The sequence below is a fragment of the Podarcis pityusensis genome (assembly GCF_964106645.2).
Source record: "Podarcis pityusensis genome assembly, chromosome: 16".
NCBI lineage: Eukaryota > Metazoa > Chordata > Lepidosauria > Squamata > Lacertidae > Podarcis > Podarcis pityusensis.
Window position 1 is genome coordinate 3891541 of NC_138041.1, and position 20817 is coordinate 3912357.

The 20817-nt window shown below is 48.0% G+C and overlaps 1 protein-coding gene across 2 annotated transcripts in view; it reads left to right on the plus strand.

The window, feature by feature from the left end:
* Positions 1 to 1518: 1518 nt before the first annotated feature.
* Positions 1519 to 20817, plus strand: part of PRUNE1 (prune exopolyphosphatase 1) — a 34406-nt gene continuing 15107 nt past the window's right edge. The window contains exons 1-6 of one of the 2 annotated variants that reach the window (XM_080984665.1): positions 1519 to 1857; positions 13025 to 13132; positions 13901 to 14005; positions 15139 to 15344; positions 17364 to 17548; positions 19960 to 20118. In XM_080984665.1, coding sequence (XP_080840791.1) covers positions 1534 to 1857; positions 13025 to 13132; positions 13901 to 14005; positions 15139 to 15344; positions 17364 to 17548; positions 19960 to 20118 — 1087 coding nt within the window. In that variant the 5' untranslated portion in view covers positions 1519 to 1533. The remainder of the gene's footprint in view (positions 1858 to 13024; positions 13133 to 13900; positions 14006 to 15138; positions 15345 to 17363; positions 17549 to 19959; positions 20119 to 20817) is intronic. The other variant, XM_080984666.1, reaches the window with a different exon arrangement.

Genomic DNA, 20817 nt, shown 5'->3' on the forward strand with positions numbered 1-20817 from the left:
CTCAGTGGACTTTACTTCGGGGTAAATGCACACAGGAGTGTACTGGAAGGACTTCTTGCATTTACCAACATTTATTTCCTGCCTGTCCTCCAAGCATGGTTTTCCATTTTATCCTAACAACAGTCCAGGGAGGTAGGTCAGACTGACAGTCAATAACTCGCCCAAGGTCACATGCTGTCAGCTTCAAGCCTAAGGGAGGACTTGAACCCTGGTCTGTTAGGTCCTAGCCTGACACCCCCAAGTGAGCTGATAGCTCTTTCCTAGTTATGTTTACTCTGAATTAAGTCCCACTGTTTTCACTCTGTGTGTGTTGCATTGCAGCCCTGCAGAGCAATCAGAAGTAGGTTTACTCTCAGGTAAACTGTGCTAGGATTGCGTTCCTACAACGCACTCCTATGCACGCTTCCTCAGAAATAAGAGTATGCATGGGGTGCACTGCAACATCACCCAGTTGCGCTGCAGCACTCCCCCATTGGGTTATATGCAACTAAGTGCTACTCAAGAGCAGACCCACTGAAAACAATGGGCATGTCATCAATTTATTCCCCCCCCCATTTTTTTAAATGATTTTCCAAAATTTTAAAACAAACAAACATAGATCTTAATTGTACTTAATCCAATCTTAGTAACATTGTTATGTGACTTCCTCAAATCCCCCCTGGCTGAATTTCAGTGTATATCATTGTAACAGTTTTCCAAAACCAATTTTCTCATAAAATTAACTTCATCACTTAACATCTTTCTTTTCATTTTAACTTTAAACATGTTATTCTCTAACAATTCATATTTAAATCCTAAGCCTATTTGGTATTTGCAAGTTTTTCCAATTAAGTTATCTTAACATATTTAACTAAATAGTCTTTGAGGCATGTCATCAATTTAAATGGGTCTACGCTGAGCAGGGCGTTGTCGGCTACAACAACTGGCTTGAGCTGACACAGCCCAGCCCCGAATATTCACGTTTACTCAGACGATTCAAGGCTCATTGAATTCAGTGGGAGCTGACACTACCAACGAGTAGACCCATTGAAATGAACTGCACCTAAGCGAGGTCTATTAAGAAGCATGAATCTCAATTCATTAATTAAACCCATTTCAACGGGTTTAAACTTAGAAGAGCTTTTGGTATTATGCAACCCCACAGTGGTTCAGAAACGTGGGCGGTGGGACTCGAACCCGCGACTGGCAGGATGGCGGCTGCCCCTCTCTCTCGCTTTCCCGATTTCGTCACTTCCGCCGACGGCGCGGCCACTACGCCACGCTGGCCCTGCCGCCTGTAGTAAGTTCGAGCAACTGTCGGCGCAGAGGCGGGGCGGAAGAGAGCACAAGTGCTCTTCTGCGCGTGCGCACCGTCCTCTGACTGACGTCCCGCTCTGCCTGTCAGGATCAGCCTGCGCCCCTGTGCGGTCGACGTGCCCCGCCCCTTAAAAAAAAACACCCTGAGGGAACGACGCTCGCTTAACTGCCAAAAAAAGGCGCTCGGTCGCTTGCTTGTCCCTTTGCTCTAAAATAAAACAGTAATAAATAATAACGATGTTGTTGTTGTTGTTGTTGTTGTTGCTAGTACCCCGCCCATCTGACTGGGTTGCACAAGCACGACACGATTTCCCCACATGTAGGCCCCGCGGCGATCCCCGCCCTCGATTTGTTCTCCCTCCCGGCGAAGCCGCCTGCTTGGCGGGGGAGGGGGAGCAGGCCGCGGCGGGAGAAAGAAGAGAGGGAGGAGGAGGAGGAGCAGCAACCCTTTCCGTCCTCCTCCTCCCCTCTCGCGGGCTCCGCCAGGCGGCCTCCTCCCCCTCCGCCAGCTCCGCCTCGGACATGGAGAGCTTCCTGGGAGGCCGCAAAGCCGCCCTTCAGGTACCCGCCACGCCATATATAGATGTAGAAATACAGGCTGCTTTTAAAAGGGACGGTCTCGTGAGAGGAAATTGTGTCACCCTGGGCAGGGATGCGGAGCTGGGTGCGGAGCTGTAAATATGATGGATATGAGTGTGTGTGTGTGTGTGTGTGTGTGTACAGCATCATATCTGTATATATATATATATATATATATATATATGTATGTGTGTGTGTGTATATATATATATATATATATATATGTGTGTGTGTGTGTCTGTGTATATATGTGTGTGTGTATATATACACACACACACACATATATATATATATGTGTGTGTGTGTGTGTCTATATACACACACACACACACACACACACACACACACAGTGGTACCTCGGGTTACATACGCTTCAGGTTAAATACCCTTCAGGTTACAGACTCCGCTAACCCAGAAATAATGCTTCAGGTTAAGAACTTTGCTTCAGGATGAGAACAGAAATCGTGCTCCAGCGGCGCAGCAGCAGTGGGAGGCCCCCATTAGCTAAAGTGATGCTTCAGATTAAGAACAGTTTCAGGTTAAGTACAGACCTCCGGAACAAATTAAGTACTTAACCCGAGGTACCACTGTATATATATACACACACACACCTACATACCTATATATGAGAGAAATAGATTATTATTATTACAATTTATTGCCTGCCCAACAATTGAAACACAATACTGTAGTAAAAACTGTTTGAAACAGCTTAAAATTACAGAAACAAGGTGGGTCCTAAAAAGAGATAGATACATACTTACATACATTCCTCCCTTCCATATTTGTGTGCATATACATTTCCCCTATTATTATATTACTTAATAGGGTTGCTATATTTCAAAAAGTGAAAATCTGGACCCTATTATTATTATTACTATTTGGCCCAAAGTTGTTGAGCTATGTCTATATCTGATATGTCTATATCTTTTTCTTGGGTAGAGTCGTCATAGCGATCCATAGTCCTCTTTTGTGTCCATGTTTTGCTCTTCAAAATATGGCAACCCTGTTTTTCCGCACTGACCGGCAGCAGCAGCAGCTCTCCAGGGTTATGCCAATGTGGGGTTGAGCCTGGGACTGTCAGCACGCACTCTGAACCCCTGAGCTATGGAGGTCTTTTGGACAGCGGGTGCATATATGTCTGTACAGTTGTGATAGGAATTTTATGGTCTTAGATATATGGTAATGTTCATAAGTGTACCAACCAAGCACGTACATAGATCAGCACAGGAAGACCCACCTGAAACCATTTTGATTCCTAAACCGAGCAAATGTTTTCTCTGCAAGGTCAAAGTGGGAAACCTCCCCATTGTCTCTTTCTTCACAAATCTTGTCTTAAGGGCACATTTAAGATATGAATAAGGTGTGAGCCTGTGACCTGGCTCAGGAACTAAGTATTTATCATTACAAAAGACTGGCCAGGCTACCCAGGCAATCCAATCAGGTAACCTGCCAGACAGGAGATAAACAACATTCAAATTTCTGTTGTAGACCGCCTTTTCTGTGATGTAGGTATGATGTATCTGAGGGGTGGTCTTAGGTTATACCCCTTCTGTGATGTATGTATGATGTTTCTGGGGGTGGTCTTGATCTACAGGGTGGCGAGGCGATTTCAAAAGTCTTTATAAGGCCTTGTACGCCATTTTTCTGGGTTTCTCCTCCTCTCCTGCATGTGAGGGGAGCACCCTGTTGCAACAGATCAATAAAGATCAGGCTTACTAGCTGCTTTGCTTCTCAATATTCGCTGGTTGGCCTCTGTTCTTTTCTCCTACCAATAGGGAACCTATGTAAGGACTCTATGGGCTCTTGGATACCCCATAAGGGAAAAGGGCAATTTTTGTTTACAACACAGTCGTGCATTGGAAGTCGAAAGGAATCCGTTCCGGAAGTCTGTTCGACTTCCAAAACGTTTGGAAACCAAAGCGCGGCTTCTGATTTGCCCCAGAAACAATGCCGACAGTTGAAACAGATGTTCGGCTTCTGAAAAACCTTTGCAAACCGGAACACTTACTTCCGGGTTTGCTGCGTTCAGGAGTCGATTTGTTCGTCAGCAAAGCCGTTCGGGAACCAAGATACCGCTGTATCTAAGGAGTAAACCCTACACAAATCCGTAGTGGGGTCCCTAAGAGGTTGGATGGTGCCTTGTACGCCTCCTTCCAGTAACTCCTGCAGCCCAGCTGGTGCCAAATATTTTGCTCTGCTTTGCTTTGGACCACCGATATGTAACAAAGGAAATCCTCTGTGTTGCAACACAGGCAACTCTAAACACATGGCTAGTAATGGTCTAACAAAATATTTGTAACACGTGTTATTTCAACAATTCTTAAACAGAAAATATGTTACATCATCGCAAGCTGATGAAGAGTTACTATCGAAACAATTCATCATCCGGGAAAACTGCTCTATGTTTGGAGCGTCCATTACTGCACGGTTACAGGATTGCAACTGTTGAAAGGCTTACAATCATACCTCGGGTTACAGCCACTTCAGGTTGCGTTTTTTCGGGTTATGCCCCGCCAAAACCTGGAAGTACCGGAACGGGTTACTTCCGGGTTTCGACTGTCACACATGCGCAGAAGCGCTAAATCGCGCTTTGCGCAGAAGCATCGAATTGCAACACGTGCATGCACAGACGTGCTACTGCGGGTTGCGAACGTGCATCCCTCACGGATCACATTCTCAACCCGAGGCATCCACTGTACAGTGGTACCTCGGCTTAAGTACTTAATTCGTTCCAGAGGTCCGTTCTTAATCTAAAACTGTTCTTAACCTGAAGCACCACTTTAGCTAATGGGGCCTCCTGCTGCCGCCGCGCCGCCAGAGCACGATTTCTGTTCTCATCCTGAAGCAAAGTTCTTAACCTGAGGTACTATTTCTGGGTTAGTGGAGTCTGTAACCTGAAGCATATGTAAGCTGAAGTGTATGTAACCCAAGGTACCACTGTATTTGCCTCTTTGATACTGATTGATTACATTCTCTAATTTTGTTCATGCAATATTGATTGATTTTCATTATTTGTGACTCCATTACATATTTTCTGTTTAAGAACTGTGAAATAATACGTGTGACAAATATTTTGTTAGAACATTATTAGCCGCGTGTTGCCTGTGACTGTAGAGTTTCATTTGGACCACAGCAGCGAGGCCAAGAGGGGGGGTCTTGTTATCTGGGCAGCCCAGGACCTCCAGACCCGCTGCCCAAGCTTGCGCCCAGGGGAGGTCACTTCAGTGCTGCTAATGCAGCGGTTTGACCCTGCACCCCCAGAGGGGCACTCCATTGTCTCTCGAGACAGACGGGTGCCAACAGCAAGAAGTCCACCCAAAGTGGATGATCCTTTGCTAAGAACAGTTCCAGTTACTTTTCGTGTCTGCAAAGGGAGTTTGCTGTTGAGACGAAGAGCGGTTCTTTGCCCGAAGGTAAGGTGAGGCTCCAACCATGTGCTCCACACCGCGTTCTTCAAAGCGACGATTCGGTTCCAGGGAGGATTGAACCGGCCTGCGGTGGCTTTCAGAAAGCCGACAGATATTTTAGGATTCTCCGCCATGAAGCAGCCTAGTAATTGGGAGAAGGGGTTAGAAAAGGAAAACAAGAAAAAGTTGTTGCGCTAAGGGTTGTTGTTGTTTTTTAAACTCAGGGGGTCCAAAAATAAGAAACGAGTGTTTTGTTTTGCAAGTGTTTATAAAACTTGTTTTTCTGGAAGGAACAATGAGAGGATTGTTTAAGGAGGCCTGCGCCAATCTGGTGTTTTGGGGTTGGAGTCACACAATATCTGGAGGGCACCAAGTTGCTGAAAGCCAGTTTGAGGACAAATTAGATTTGTTTGAGGTTTAATTAAGCCTGCTCATCAGACAGTGATTAGACAAATTGGTGAGGGATCAGTCCGGTGGTGGCTTTGTCTCTGGCCACCTTGCAACCCTCCCCACCCCTTAAGCATATGTGGAACCTCAGGCCATGCAGATGAATGCGGCCCCCAAGCCTCTCTATCTGGCCCTCAGGACTCTCCTCAGGCCACACCCCTCACCAGCCCTGCTCCACCCCTCCCTTGAGTGTTTCTGCCTGGCTGGAATGTGTCCTTGAACTCTGCTCATGCCTCTTGCTTGCCAGATGGAGGTCTGTGCGCATGTAGAAACTTCTTGACTTGTGTCTGGAAGGCAGCCAGATTTACAGAAGAGTCATGTGCATTGCTGTACTCTCTTTTTCCCGGCCCCCAGAAGGTTCCCAGTGAGAGGATGCGGCCCTCAGCCTGAAAAAGGACTGCCTGCCCTGATACATGAAAAGGCGGTACAGTATCTAAAATTGATCCAGTTACGTAGATGGAACTTCCAGCTTCAAAGGCAGTCTATCATTGATTACTGGATGCCCAAGACAAATGGCAGGATCCACCATGTCCTGCTGGTGAGCCAGGAAGCTCAACCGGGTCAGCCCTGGGTCTGAACCACCACTGGGGTTTCTTCTTACATTCACAGTCTCATGAAAGTTCAGACCTGGAAGCATCTTTCCAGCAAGGAAATCAAAGAAGAAAAAATCCTAGGCAGCTGAATCCATCTTTTTTTCCTTTTCCTAAATATGCTCTATTGGAGGAGGGAGAGAATGAGAGTGTTTCTGAACACAAGCAAAGTGCCTTTCCAAACCTGTCATATAACCACAGTGGGGACCGCTAGTACCTGGGATTGGGACCATTGCCTCGAGCTCATGTTCGGGATGAAATCTAGGGTGAGAGGCACCTCTGTTTCCTTTTGACAATCACTGTTTTATTTGCAGTTGCCAAAATGATTTATTCCCCCCCTCCTCCCTTTGTTGGTTTGTATAAGAAAAAAGCCATCTGCGCTGGGCGCATTGTCAAAGCGTGGCATCTGAGTGCTTACAATCTCTTCTTCTATACGGTTTATTGTGTGTATCTTCCTTTTTTCCATTTTTAAAACATGAATCATTCTTCTCTCGTGATTGTTGAATGCAATAACAGCACCGCAACCGGCCTTTGGCAGTCAGCAGAGCCCCAGAGGCTAGGCCAGCAAAGCATAGAGCAGGCATAGGCCCTCCATATGTTTTTGGGACTACAACTCCCACCATCCCTGACCACTGGTCCTGCTAGCTAGGGATGATGGGAGTTGTAGTCCCAAAACATCTGGAGGGCCGGGTTTGCCTATGCCTGGCGTAGAGAAAAAAAGTAACCCAAGGGAACTGTAGTTTGGTAAGGGATGGCCATCAGTGACTACAATCCCAGTTGCTGGAAACCCTAAGGAAGGGAGAGTTGCTCTTGCGCTAGGATCCTGCTTGCTGGTTCCCAACAAGCAGCTGGTTGGCTTCTGTGAGAACAGGATGCTGGCCTTATCCAGCAGCCTCTTCTTATGCTCTTAAATTGGTGGTTATTATTACTGCCTCCTGTGGCCGGGGGTTCCATAGTTTCACTGTGCTACATGAAGAAATTCTTCCTTTTTATCTGTCCGGAATCTTCTACTGTTCAGTTTCATTGGGTGTTTTGAGAGAGGGAGAAAAACATCTCTCCATGCCCAGCATTCATGGGATGCGGGTGGCGCCGTGGGTTAAACCGCTGAGCCTAGGACTTGCTGATCAGAAGGTTGGCGGTTCGAATCCCCACGACGGGGTGAGCTCCCGTTGCTCGGTCCCTGCTCCTGCCAACCTAGCAGTTCGAAAGCACGTCAAAGTGCAAGTAGATAAATAGGTACCGCTCCGGCGGGAAGGTAAATGGCATTTCCGTGCGCTGCTCTGGTTCGCCAGAAGCGGCTTAGTCCTGCTGGCCACATAACCCGGAAGCTGCATGTCGGCTCCCTCGGCCAGTAAAGTGAGATGAGCGCCGCAACCCCAGAGTCGGTCACGACTGGACCTAATGGTCAGGGGTCTCTTTACCTTTTTATGCCCAGCATTAATTCACAAAGCTTCTACTGTGTTGCCTGTAATAAAGGTAAATCTGCCCTTATTCCCTTCTGGGGGACACAAGAGTCCTTTGTAGGTTCTCCATCGGTCAGAGAAAATAACAGGCCACCCAGAGAATATTGAGAAGCAAAGCAGCTAGTAAGCCTGATCATTATTGAACTGTTGCAACAGGGTGCCCCCTTCACATGCAGGAGAAAGAGGAGGTCGCAGAACCAAGGTGTGCCCGCCCTTAAATAGACGTTTTAAATTGACAGCCCTGGAGTCCAAGACCACCTCCAGAAACATCATACATACATCACAGAAGGGGTGTAGAGTAAGACCACCCCCCCAGACGCATCATACCTACATCACCGAAAGGGTGGTCTACAACAGAAATCTGAGTGCGTTGTTTACTTCCTGTCTGGCAGGTTACCTGTTAATGCTCACTTGATTGGATACCCTGGGGAGCCTGGCCAGTCTTTTGTAATGATAAATACTTAGTTTCTGAGCCAGGTCACAGGCTCACCCTATTCATACACAGACATACCCTTAAGACAGGATTTGTGAAGGAAAAGACAATGGGGAGGCTTTTCCATTTTCCTTGACCTTGCGGAGAAATCATTTGGTCAGTTTGGGAGTCAAAATAGCTCCAGGGCTGTTTTTCTGTGCTGCTTCAGACATGTGGTTTATATATTTATGTACGTGTTTGCTTGGTACATTGAGGAACGCTTCGCCACCAGGCTCTGTCCAAACCCACAGATAGGGTGATAAATCACCTCGTGTCCTGAATCAGCAGACTTCCTGCCCCATCAGCAGATATCTGATTGCCACTGTTTGCAGTGCACCCTCGTTTTATATAAATTCAATAAATAATAATAATAATTTTCAGACCTGTCTCCCTTAGCCCGACAAACTTTTAATAGAGGGAGTTTGCGTCTATGAAAATTTCCTTCCTTTTCTTTAGCTAGAGAGGTTGCTTTTAATGGGAAAATATGTCTGTGGTTGATTTTGGTTTCTCTCAAGTTTTTCGTTTTCCCCCCAATCTTAAGCTCAGTTCTCCACATTTCTATGTCAGTTTGCAATTAAAAAAAGAAACCTTCAGAAAAGAATGTTCAGTGCTTCAGTAATAATAAATGGTTTTGCCTAAGAGACACATTTTTGCCATTATGCTGAAGACACACGTTTTTGCAAAGCCGTGTTTCCGTTTCTCGAACTTGGGTCCCCAGCTGTTGCTGGACTACAGCTCCCATCATCAAGAGCTAGCAGGACCAGTGGTCAGGGATGATGGGGGGTGTAGTCCAACGACAGCTGGGGACCCAAGTTCGAGAAACGCCATGGAACAGGCATCCAAAACACACTCACAAATTAGAACGGGCATCTAAAACAAGCTGGGTAAAGGTAAAGGTACCCCTGCCCGTACGGGCCAGTCGTGTCCGACTCTAGGGTTGTGCGTGCATCTCACTTAAGAGGCCGAGGGCCAGCGCTGTCCGGAGACACTTCCAGGTCACATGGCCAGCGTGACGCAGCGCATGGAAACGCCGTTTACCTTCCCGCTATAAAGCGGTACCTATTTATCTACTTGCACTTTTTGGGGTGCTTTCGAACTGCTAGGTGGGCAGGAGCTGGGACCGAAAGACGGGCGCTCACCCCGCCGCGGGGATTCGAACCGCCGACCATGCGATCGGCAAGCCCTAGGCGCTGAGGTTTTACCCACAGCGCCACCCGCGTCCCAGCGCCACCCGCGTACCTTAAGCTGCTTAGCCCCAAATTCCTGCATTTATTTCACTGATAGACATTCTCTGGGTGCATTTCTGTGAACATGACTTGGCCAAAGCACTGCATTGCAAAACTCAGAGAGCTGTTGCTACTATTTTTAATCCTGTTAGTGGAGAGGGTTATTAAATCACCAGGACTACCCAAGTGATCTTTTCATGCTTCCTTTTTTCTTCTTCTCGTGGTGGGAGCAACAGAAAAGTTACAGACAAGAGACCCTAGGTATCTGAACCCATCATCCGCCACAACGGCTGCACCCCAGCGCTCGAAATTCACCAGGCGCCTTTTGCTACTGACGCGTGTCCAAATGCGACTACAGTCATACCTCAGGTTATAGCCGCTTCAGGTTGCATTTTTTTTGGGTTGCAGACCACCAGAACCCGGAAGTACCGGAACAGGTTACTTCCGGGTTTTGCCGGTCGCGCATGCGCAGAAGCGCTAAATTGAGCTTTGCGTATGCGCAGAAGCGCCGAAACGCAACCCGCATGTGAGCAGACGTGGGTTGTGAACGCTGCAGGTTGCGAGCTCGCATCCCGCATGGATCACGTTCGCAACCCGAGCGTCCACTGTACGTGGAGATTTCTGGGCGCTAGGTTGGCAACTGCAGTTTAAAAACCTCTGCCTTAGTCCATTGTGCGCCTAGCTTCTATATCTAAGTTTCTAACCCAGCTGCACCAAGATCTGAGGTGGCTGTGCCTCTGAATTCCAGGTGCAAGCCGTGGGGAAAGAGAGGGCCGTGTTCCTCGCACCCTCCCTTCAGGCTTTTTGGAGGCATCCGATTGGCCGTGGTGAGAAATAAGATGCTGAACTTGTTGTTGTTGTTGTTTAGTCGTTTAGTCATGTCTGACTCTTCGTGACCCCCTGGACCAGAGCATGCCAGGCACTCCTGTCTTCCGCTGCCTCCCACAGTTTGGTCAAACTCATGCTGGTAGCTTTGAGAACACTGTCCCACCATCTCGTCCTCTGTCGTCCCCTTCTCCTTGCGCCCTCCATCTTTCCCAACATCAGGGTCTTTTCCAGGGAGTCTTCTCTTCTCATGAGGTGGCCAAAGTCTTGGAGCCTCAGCTTAAGGATCTGTCCTTCCAGTGAGCACTCAGGGCTGATTTCCTTCAGAATGGATACGTTTGATCTTCTTGCAGTCCATGGGACTCTCAAGAGTCTCCTCCAGCACCAGAATTCAAAAGCATCAATTCTTCGGCGATCAGCCTTCTTGATGGTCCAGTTCTCACTTCCATACATCACTACAGTGGTACCCCGGGTTAAGTACTTAATTCGTTCCAGAGGTCCGTTCTTAACCTGAAACTGTTCTTAACCTGAGGTACCACTTTAGCTAATGGGGCCTCCTGCTGCCGCCGCGCAATTTCTGTTCTCATCCTGAAGAAAAGTTCTTAACCCGAGGTAATATTTCTGGGTTAGCGGAGTCTGTAACCTATAGCGTATGTAGCCCGTATGTAACTGTACTGGGAAAACCATAGCTTTAACAATACAGACCTTTGTCAGCAAGGTGATGTCTCTACATCAGCCTATATGGGCTGCAATAACACTGGACTAATGTGCTTTGAGAGAGAGATCTTCTTCTAAAAGGGCATCCGTTTCTCCACGGCCCTCGAGCAATGTTCTGCACAAAGTGCTGACGCCTATCTCTCCTGTCTGATTTCTTTTTTTAAAACCACTCTCTCCCTCCTCGATTTTAATTTCCCTTTTTGCATCTCAACCATCTGCGGCTGTTTTCTCTGCCTTTACCCTAGCCACAGCCTCGCGCTTTCAAGGCTGCTCCTGGGAGGAAATCAGTTTACCTTGGGCCGCCTTATCTCTTGGAGTGCTTTAGCAAATGGGCCGTGGCGTTTCGCAGTAGCCGGGAAACGGCGCCTGGTGCCTCTTAGGTTGTGCAGATGAGAGAAACCTTTCAAGGTCTCCCCAGCGGCCAGGGAAATGGGCTTAAACCGGGAAAGCTTCTGCAAAGCGCTTGCCAGCTTCTCGACAGCTTCTCACCCCAAATGCACCTCACAGCAGCCTTGTGTGTATTTGTGGTCGCCCCTTGCAATTGGATCCGAACCTTATATTCGGAAAGGTACATGGTATAGTTCTCCATTGCGGTACGGTCTCCTCGGAAGATAAAGAAGGCGAATTGCCTCGTTTACTTTTATTATTTATTGCACTGATATTCCACTTTTTCTCCAAGGATTTATCAGCTACTTTAAAATGAGGCCGCATTTTAAATTGCATTTTAACCTGTATTTTAAATTGGGTTTTTTTCTTTTCCCCCCTATTATGTTTTTACTGTGATTTTATTGGTGTCAACCGCCCTGAGCCTGGCTTTGGCAGGGGAGAGCGGGGTATAAATAAAATTTATTTTTATTTATTATTATTAAGGAGCTCAAGGTGGCTGGCGTGGTTCTCCCTCTCCTCACTGAACCCCACAACAACTGTGAAGTGGGTTAGGCTGAGAGGGATAGTACCGTAGTTTTCACTCTATAAGACGCACCAGACCACAAGATGCACCTAGTTTTTGGAGGAGGAAAACAAGAAAAAAAATATTCTGGATCTCAGAAGCCAGAACAGCAAGAGGAATCACTGCGCAGTGAAAGCAGCAATCCCTCTTGCTGTTCTGGCTTCTGGGATAGCTGCGCAGCCTGCATTCGCTCCATAACACACACACACATTTCCCCTTACTTTTTAGGAGGGAAAAAGTGAGTCTTATAGAGCAAAAAATACAGTACTTGGCTCACATCTGGCTTCATGGCTGAGTGGGGGGATTGGAACCCTGTCTCCCAGGTCCTAGTCTGACACGCTAACCCCTACACTACACGGATGAGCTTCCCTTCAGTTTGTTCCCCTTTCCCTGCCTTAATTTAAGAGTGTAAGGTGCTTCGTGGCAGAGACTGGTTTGTGTTGGTGGTATTCCCATCTCTTATTTTAGACTCTGCTCTTCAGCAGGAAAGTGTCCCAGAGCAGTAAGCAATACAGTGACCGCCTTCAGATTTGACCATCTTAAAAGGCGTAACACAAAAGGAAAACAAGGATGGGAAAGGAGGAGGAAAACACAAAGACTCGGGCACTGGGGTGCCGGTAGCAACCGCAACACACAAATGTAGATCTATGTAAATAATAAACGATAAATAATGCTTGCACAATTGGCAAAAGGTTTTGCGTTCGCAATAGTGGGGTGTCCGTGTCAGAGTTGTGACCCTTTTACAAATTATCGGTGGGGGCAGGAAGGGAAGGAATATGCTTAGGCAGAAAGAGAAAGAGACTAAGGCAAAAGTCCTGTATCCTGGGAACTGTAGCTCACTCCTCACAAAGGTGCAGCGCCCATCAATCCTACCAAGCTACAGTTCCCAGGATTCTTTTGAGAGGTGTGTGTTTTCAATGCCTGGTGTGATTGCGGCCTTAACCCCTGAGTTTTCACAACCGAGTAGGAGATTTTAACCCTGCCCTCGCTAGCGGGAGATCGACCCTTGACCTAGCACCCAGCACTGAAAGGCTACAACTTTCGTTGTAGGTCCTCAAGAACACCCCCCTTTGCCCCCGAATCCACAGGCGCTCTCGTCCTCCAGAAACCACCTTCCTTCCGAGGAGCAGGCCTGTGGCTACACAGGCTTCTCTGGGCGTAAGTACAGCGCTGGCTGGCAAATGGTAAACCCAGGCCTCTCGCTCCTGGGCTCGATCCACAAGGCACCCGTTTCTCTTCATTTGCAAAATGTGTAGACGTAGGAAGCAGCCTTGAGTTGGACCCTTCTTCCATCTAGCTCAGGCTTGTCCGCATGGACTGGCAGCATCTCTCCAGGGTTTCAGGCAGGAGTCTCTCCCAGCGCTACCTGGGAATGGACCTTCTCCAGGGAAAGCCATCGCTTAACCTCTGTGTTTCCTCTCCAATTTCTTACACAATCAAGTTCAAGAAGGACACTGACAAACTGGAACGTGCCAAAATGGTCAAAGGCCTGGAAACGATGCCTTATGAGGAACGGCTAAGGGAGCTGGGCATGTTTAGCCTGGAGAAGAGGAGGTTAAGGGGTGATATGATAGCCATGTTCAAATATATAAAAGGATGTCACATAGAGGAGGGAGAAAGGTTGTTTTCTGCTGCTCCAGAGAAGCGGACATGGAGCAATGGATCCAAACTACAAGAAAGTAGATTCCACCTAAACATTAGGAAGAATTTCCTGACAGTAAGAGCTGTTTGACAGTGGAATTTGCTGCCAAGGAGTGTGGTGGATTCTCCTTCTTTGGAGGTCTTTAAGCAGAGGCTTGACAACCATATGTCAGGAGTGCTCTGATGGTGTTTCCTGCTTGGCAGGGGGTTGGACTCGATGGCCCTTGTGGTCTCTTCCAACTCTATGATTCTATTCTATGATTCTTCTTTGTTTTTATTTGGTAGGATCACGTCCGGAGGAACCAAGAGGTCCACGTGGTGATGGGGAACGAGGCCTGCGACCTGGACTCCATGGTGTCCGCTTTGGCCCTCGCTTACTTCTTTGCAAAGGTCGGTCTTCCGCTTCCACCCTTTGGAGCATTTCCCTTTGCCCCCTTTGAAGAGCCCTCTTTGCTCCCTTTCCACGGTTGGTTCTGCAGTTTTCCTGCAAGGCTGGCGCTGCGCGATGAGGTCATCCCCATGTGGCGGCTCTGGGCTCAGAGTCCTCTGGACTGAATTTGGTGTGGATTGTGTAAGAAAAGACTGAGAATGGGGAGCGACATTTCCCCTCAGCCGCTGAACATTTCCTTTTTTCCTTTTTTAATTTTAAATAAATCGTTTTATTAAACATATAACAAGACAAACAGAGTATTGCAGCAATCCAACAAAAGGAAAAGGAAATAACACAATTGAGTATGGTCAGATATAAGGGAGGAGACAAAAGATATATATATATATATATATATATATATATATATATATATATATATATAAAAACATGATCTGTTTAATAATAATAAAAAATTTTATTTATACCCCTCCCTCCCCGGCCAAAGCTGGGCTCAGGGCAGCCAACACCAGTAAAATTACAGTAAAATCATAATGGGGGGGGGACCCAATTTAAAATACAGGTTAAAATGCAATTTAAAATGCAGCCTCATTTTAAAAGTAGCCCACAGATCAAAACCGTAAGGGGAGGGAAACATAAGGGCCAGAGTCCAAACCAAAGGCCAGGCGGAACAGCTCTGTCTTGCAGGCCCTGCGGAAAGATGTCCAGTCCCGCAGGGCCCTAGTCTCTTGTGACAGAGCGTTCCACCAAGTCAGGGCCAGTACTGAAAGATAATTATGCCTTATCTTGGAATATTGCTTAATTGCCTCTTTTGCACAGGTTCTTTGTAATATTTTTCTTTATACCTTTCGACTCCTTGCTTTATACCCCAACACTTCCTGATCTATGATCTATGTTCCTTCGTGACTGATGCTGGGCTTTGCCTGTGCAGTTTCGGGCCTGTTTTTATATCCTTAAGGACTAGAAACCTGCTTCTTTCCCCCCCACAAAATGAGAGTTTGAGGACATCCAATTCCGCAGTTGCTCGGAGACATCTGCAAGGCTCTTATTGGTACTCAGTGACTGGGTAACATGAGAAATTTTATCCGTGCAACAGAGACCTGGATTTTAATGTACCTTTCGTTGCACCCCGCAGACCACCCCAGACTCGAAAGCAGCCTTCATCCCGGTCCTGAACATCCCCCGCTCAGAATTCCCTCTGCGCACGGAGAGCACCTTCCTCCTCAAAGAGCAGCGCATTGCGGAGAGTTCGCTCGTCTTCCGGGACGAGATTGACCTTGCCACCCTACACCAGGCAGGCCTCCTTTTGCTGACGCTGGTTGACCACCACGTCCTGCCGAGGTCAGTGGAGAGGGTTGTTGTTGTTGTCTGACTCTTTGTGACCCCATGGACCAGAGCACACCAGGCACTCCTGTCTTCCACTGCCGCCCGCGGTTTGGTCAAACTCATGCTGGTAGCTTCGAGAACACTGTCCCGCCATCTCGTCCTCTGTCGTCCCCTTCTCCTTGTGCCCTCCATCTTTCCCAACATCAGGGTCTTTTCCAGGGAGTCTTCTCTTCTCATGAGGTGGCCAAAGTATTGGAGCCTCAGCTTCAGGATCTGTCCTTCCAGTGAGCACTCAGGGCTGATTTCCTTAAGAATGGATCGGTTTGATCTTCTTGCAGTTCATGGGACTCTCAAGAGTTTCCTCCAGCACCAGAATTCAAAAGCATCAAAAGCGATCAGCCTTCTTTATGGTCCAGCTCTCACTTCTGGGAAAACCATAGCTTTAACTATTTTTTAACTATTACTTTGTCAGCAAGGTGATGTCTCTGCTTTTTAAGATGCTGTCTAGGTAGGGGAGCGGTAGGGCACCCAAAGGACTTGGAGGTGAGAGTAGAGTCTTATGAGCTATGGGTTGTCGGCATTTTTGAACCGCACCCTGATTTTGTGGCTTCTCCATCCCCTTTGCCCAGATCAGCACCCCACAAAAGACAGAAAGAGAAAGGGCATGCGCACGCACGCACAGACACATCACTTTTCCAAGGTAAAATCTGGAGCCAGTAGAATTAATCGGATGCCTTGAAAAGCACATAGAGCTGAAGGAGGAATTGAGAAAGAGCGTCACTCTTCCAACTACCTCCTTCAGCAGTGTGTGATTTTGGTGGCCAAGAGGGCAGTGAGGGAGCTCAGAGGCTTCATGGGTGCCAGAGAAACCCCATGGCTGTCCCCCAGCCCTAATAATAATAATAATAATAATTTATTATTTGTACCCTGCCCATCTGGCTGGGTTTCCCCAGCCACTCTGGGCAGCTTCCAACAAAGATTAAAAATACATTAAAATGTCACACATTAAAAACTTCCCTGAACAGGACTGCCTTCAGATGTCTTCTAAATGTCAGGTAGTTGTTCTTCTCTTTGACATCTGATGGGAGGACATTCCACAGGGCGGGTGCCACTACTGAGAAGGCCCTCTGCCTGGTTCCCTGTAACCTCAATTCTCGCAGCGAGGGCACCGCCAGAAGGCCCTCGGCGCTGGACCTCAGTGTCTGGGCAGAACGATGGGGGTGGAGACGCTCCTTCAGAGTATACTGGACCGAGGCTGTTTAGGGCTTTAAAGTTCAACACCAACACTTTGAATTGTGCTCAGAAACGTACTGGGAGCCAATGTAGATCTTTCAAGACTGGTGTTATGTGGTGTTCTATGCTTAGAACGGACGCGGGTGGCGCTGTGGGTTAAACCACTGAGCCTAGGACTTGACGATCAGAAGGTCGGCGGTTCAAATCCCCGTGACGGGGTGAGCTCCCGTTGCTCGTTCCCTGCTCCTGCCAACCTAGCAGTTCGAAAGCACTTCAAAGTGCAAGTAGATCAATAGGTACCGCTCTGGCGGGAAGGTAAACGGTGTTTCTGTGCGCTGCTCTGGTTCGCCAGAAGCGGCTTAGTCATGCTGGCCACATGACCCAGAAGCTGTACGCTGGCTGCCTCGGCCAGTAATGCGAGATGAGCGCCGCAACCCCAGAGTTGTCCACAACTGGACCTAATGGTCAGGGGTCCCTTTACCTTTACCTTTATGCTTAGAACAACTGAATTGGCCAACAGATCCACACAACTATGGTTTGGGGATAGATGCAGTTGCAGTACATGGACACTAGGGGAGCTGTCTCTAAACCCTTGGGCCTGGCCCCTCCCTCAGTGACCACTTCCCCCTACTGGCCAGGTGGTACACCTGCAAGCATGCCCAGTGGCGCCCTAGCTGTGACTCAAGCGGTGAGCCATGTTCTCAGGATAGGATGCACAGCGAGCGAAGCTGAAATATCTTCCAGCATCTGCTCATGTTGAGGTGCATGTATTGACACTGCTACGTCTCCCCTGTTTTGCAGTGGGGATGCGGCACTGGAGGAGGCGGTTGTTGAGGTGATCGACCACCGGCCCCTGGAGCGGGAGCGGGGCCCTCCCTGCAGAGTCACGGCAGAGCCGGTGGGCTCGTGCGCCACGCTGGTGACGGAGAGGATCCTGCAGAGCCCGTCGCAGGTTTTGGACAGGCAGACAGCAGCTCTCTTGCACGGTGAGGACTAGCGGCTTGCAGCGACGTGAGGGGAAGTGGTTGCTTGTTAAAAAACCAACAACCCGCAGGCAAATGCTGGCTGGTGGGGAATCCGTAGCCCTGCAGAGCAGCGTTGGGCAACATGGCACGCTCTAGATTTTTTGGGCTCCCTCTCGAAAAGAGGATTGGATAAATTCATGGCAGAGAAGGCTGATAATGGGTTCTAGCCAAGATGGCTTCGCTCTGCCTCTAACGTCTGGGGCAGTAATGCTTCTGAATACCTGTTGCTGGAAACTGCAGGGCAGCTCAGGTCTTCATTTCGCCGTCTGTTTGGCCATTGGCTTGATCCGGCAGAGGTTTCTGTTCTTTTTTTTTTATTATTTAAATTTTTTATTAAGATAATTCAACATTTATACATACATATTACGGATATACAAGCAAACATACATTTCATACGATCCTTAAAAATATTCCTACATACCCACATTCAATCCCGCACATACCGTATTTTTTGCTCCATAAGACGCACTTTTTTCTTCCTAAAAAGTAAGGGGAAATGTTTGTGCGTCTTATGGAGCGAATGCGTGGTCCCTGCAAAAAGCAGATCATGCTTTTTTTTTTTTTTTTAAAGAGGGAAGCAGGTGTTGAAACAAAGCCGCTGATCGTTTGCAATCGGGAAGTGAGATAAGGGACGCTAGAGATAAAGGAGGCTGCCTGGGAGGGGGGAGGTAAAGACAGCAGACTTGCAAAGGGGGGGGGGACAGGAAGACTAAAGCAATGAGGAGATAAATTAGAAGAAAAGGAGGAGCAAAAAACTGCTCCAGCTAAGGAAAAGATACCACACTAAGGCAAACAAGGGAAGGGAGTGTTGAAAGGAAACAGCTGATCAGTGGGATCAGAAGAGAGATAAGGGAGGCTAGCTGAAGCTGCGGGGGGGGGGTAAAAGCCCATGGATCCTCAGGATTTTTGCATTGGGTCACCCCAAATTCACCATCAGATCACATGTCTGTGGTCACGGTACTTCCTTTTCCCACCACCTTCTCTCACCCCACCCTGTGCTAGACTTCCAATCTACTCAATTGCAATTTCTTTCCATTTCTTTCCATTTCTATTACTTTCTTTCACACACTATTAAACCAACTTTCTACTTCTTTTTCTGTTACACATTGTTATCCATAGTATTTGATATTTTAGTATTTATAGCGGAACCTGTTTATTCTAACAGGAGTTCTGGTTTTTCAATATGATTTAGCAAATATTCTTTAAACACCTTCCAATCCTTGTCTATCTTCTCTTTTGAGATCCTTCCAATTTCTCCCATTGTTTTGGACATATTGTAATACTCCAATAATTTGGCAAGCCACTCTGTTTTTGTCGGCATTATACTACTTTTCCAATTTTTTGCAGTCAGTAGCCTGGCGGCTACTGTTGCATATATGGCAGAGGTTTCTGATGTTCTGACAAATTTTTCTTGCATCCATAGTTCTAGTTAAGGCAGCCAGCTTTGGAGCTAGACAGAATTCTTCTTCGGGGACCAATTCTTTGCAGCCTTGGTAGCTTGCTACTAAATCAGCAAGTGAATGATAACCTCTGAGCAGTTGTCTTCTAACCCATTAGTTCCCTAAGTGGGTGTTTCCACCCCCTGGGGCCCCCGTAGGATTACCTAGGGGTCACTAAGAAGCAATGGGGTGGGAGGGGGTGCTGGAAGTGTCGCTGGCTCCCAGACTTTGAAAAACTGGCATCACTGGATCAATTTTGCTGCATACGTTAAACTGAATAGTTCTAACTGGGTTTTGAATAAATATGCAATTGATTGTTACTGTTTTGAATTTTGTTGTGTTGCTCTCCTCCCTAGTGGGTTGCGCAAACCACTATTCTGCATAAAGCTTTTTAATAGGGATGGGTAGGGGCTAGAACCGGGACGCGGGTGGTGCTGTGGGTTAAACCACAGAGCCTCAGACTTGCCGATCAGAAGGTTGGTGGTTCGAATCCCCGTGACGGGGTGAGCTCCCATTGCTCGGTCCCTGCTCCTGCCAACCTAGCAGTTCGAAAGCACGTCAAAGTGCAAGGAGATAAATAGTACCACTCCGGCGGGAAGGTAAACGGCGTTTCCATGCGCTGCTCTGGTTCGCCAGAAGCGGCTTAGTCATGCTGGCCACAGGACCCGGAAGCTGTACGCCGGCTCCCTCGGCCAGTAAAGCGAGATGAGCGCCGCAACCCCAGAGTCGGCCATGACTGGACCTAATGGTCAGGAGTCCCTTTACCCTTTACCTTTAGGTGGTAGAATCAAGGAGGGGAGGTTGGCCCCCCCAAAGTTTGGGAACCACAGTTCTCACCCTTCTTGTCTTTCAAACCTGCAAACGTAAAAGATTCTTTCCGGATTGGACTGTCGTGTGTCGCCTCTTGATCCTGGTTCTTCCTTGACTCTGCAGGCACGATCGTTCTGGACTGTGTCAACATGTCCCCTGAAGCTGGCAAAGTGACCGCGAAGGACACCCATTACGTTTCCCTTTTGGAGTCGAAGTTCCCCGATCTGCCCTCGAGAAATGTCATCTTTGAAGCCCTGCAGAGGGCCAAGTTTGATGTCTCAGGTATGAGCCGCCCACCGCCCTCCTTAGTCTTGCCTCATAAAGGATATTGCAGAGCCGGAATGGTTGAGAAAAGGGCAACCAAAACTACTGAGGGCAGGGGGAGTGGGGCAACTCCCGTATAAGAAAAGGTAAAATACACACTTGGGGCTATTTTTAATTTAGAGGAAAGGCAAGTAAGGAGGGACAGGGTAAGAGGTGAATAAGATGATGCATCGTTCTGGGAGCGTGGATCGGGGGGGAGAAAGGTTTCTCTCCCTCTCTTGTAAAAATAAAACTTGAAGCTGAATATTGGGTGATTGAAGGCAAGCGAAAGGAAGCCCTTATTTGTGCCAGAGCAGAGTTAAACTCTGGAACTCCCTCCCACTGCTGGAGGCAAGGTGCTTCTGAATACAGTGGTACCTCTGGATGCGAATAGGATCCGTTCCGGAGCCCTGTTCGCATCCTGAAGCGAACGCAACCCACATCCGCGCATCCGCGGGTCACGATTCACCGCTTCCGCGCATGCGCGTGACATCATTTTGAGCGTCTGCGCATGCGCGAGCGGCGAAACCCGGAAGTAACGCACTCCGTTACTTCCGGGTCGCTGTAGAGCGCAACCCGAAAATATTCATCCCAAAGCTACTTAAACCTAAGGTATGACTGTACAGTGGTACCTCTGGTTGCGAACGGGATCCGTTCCAGAGGCCCGTTCGCAACATG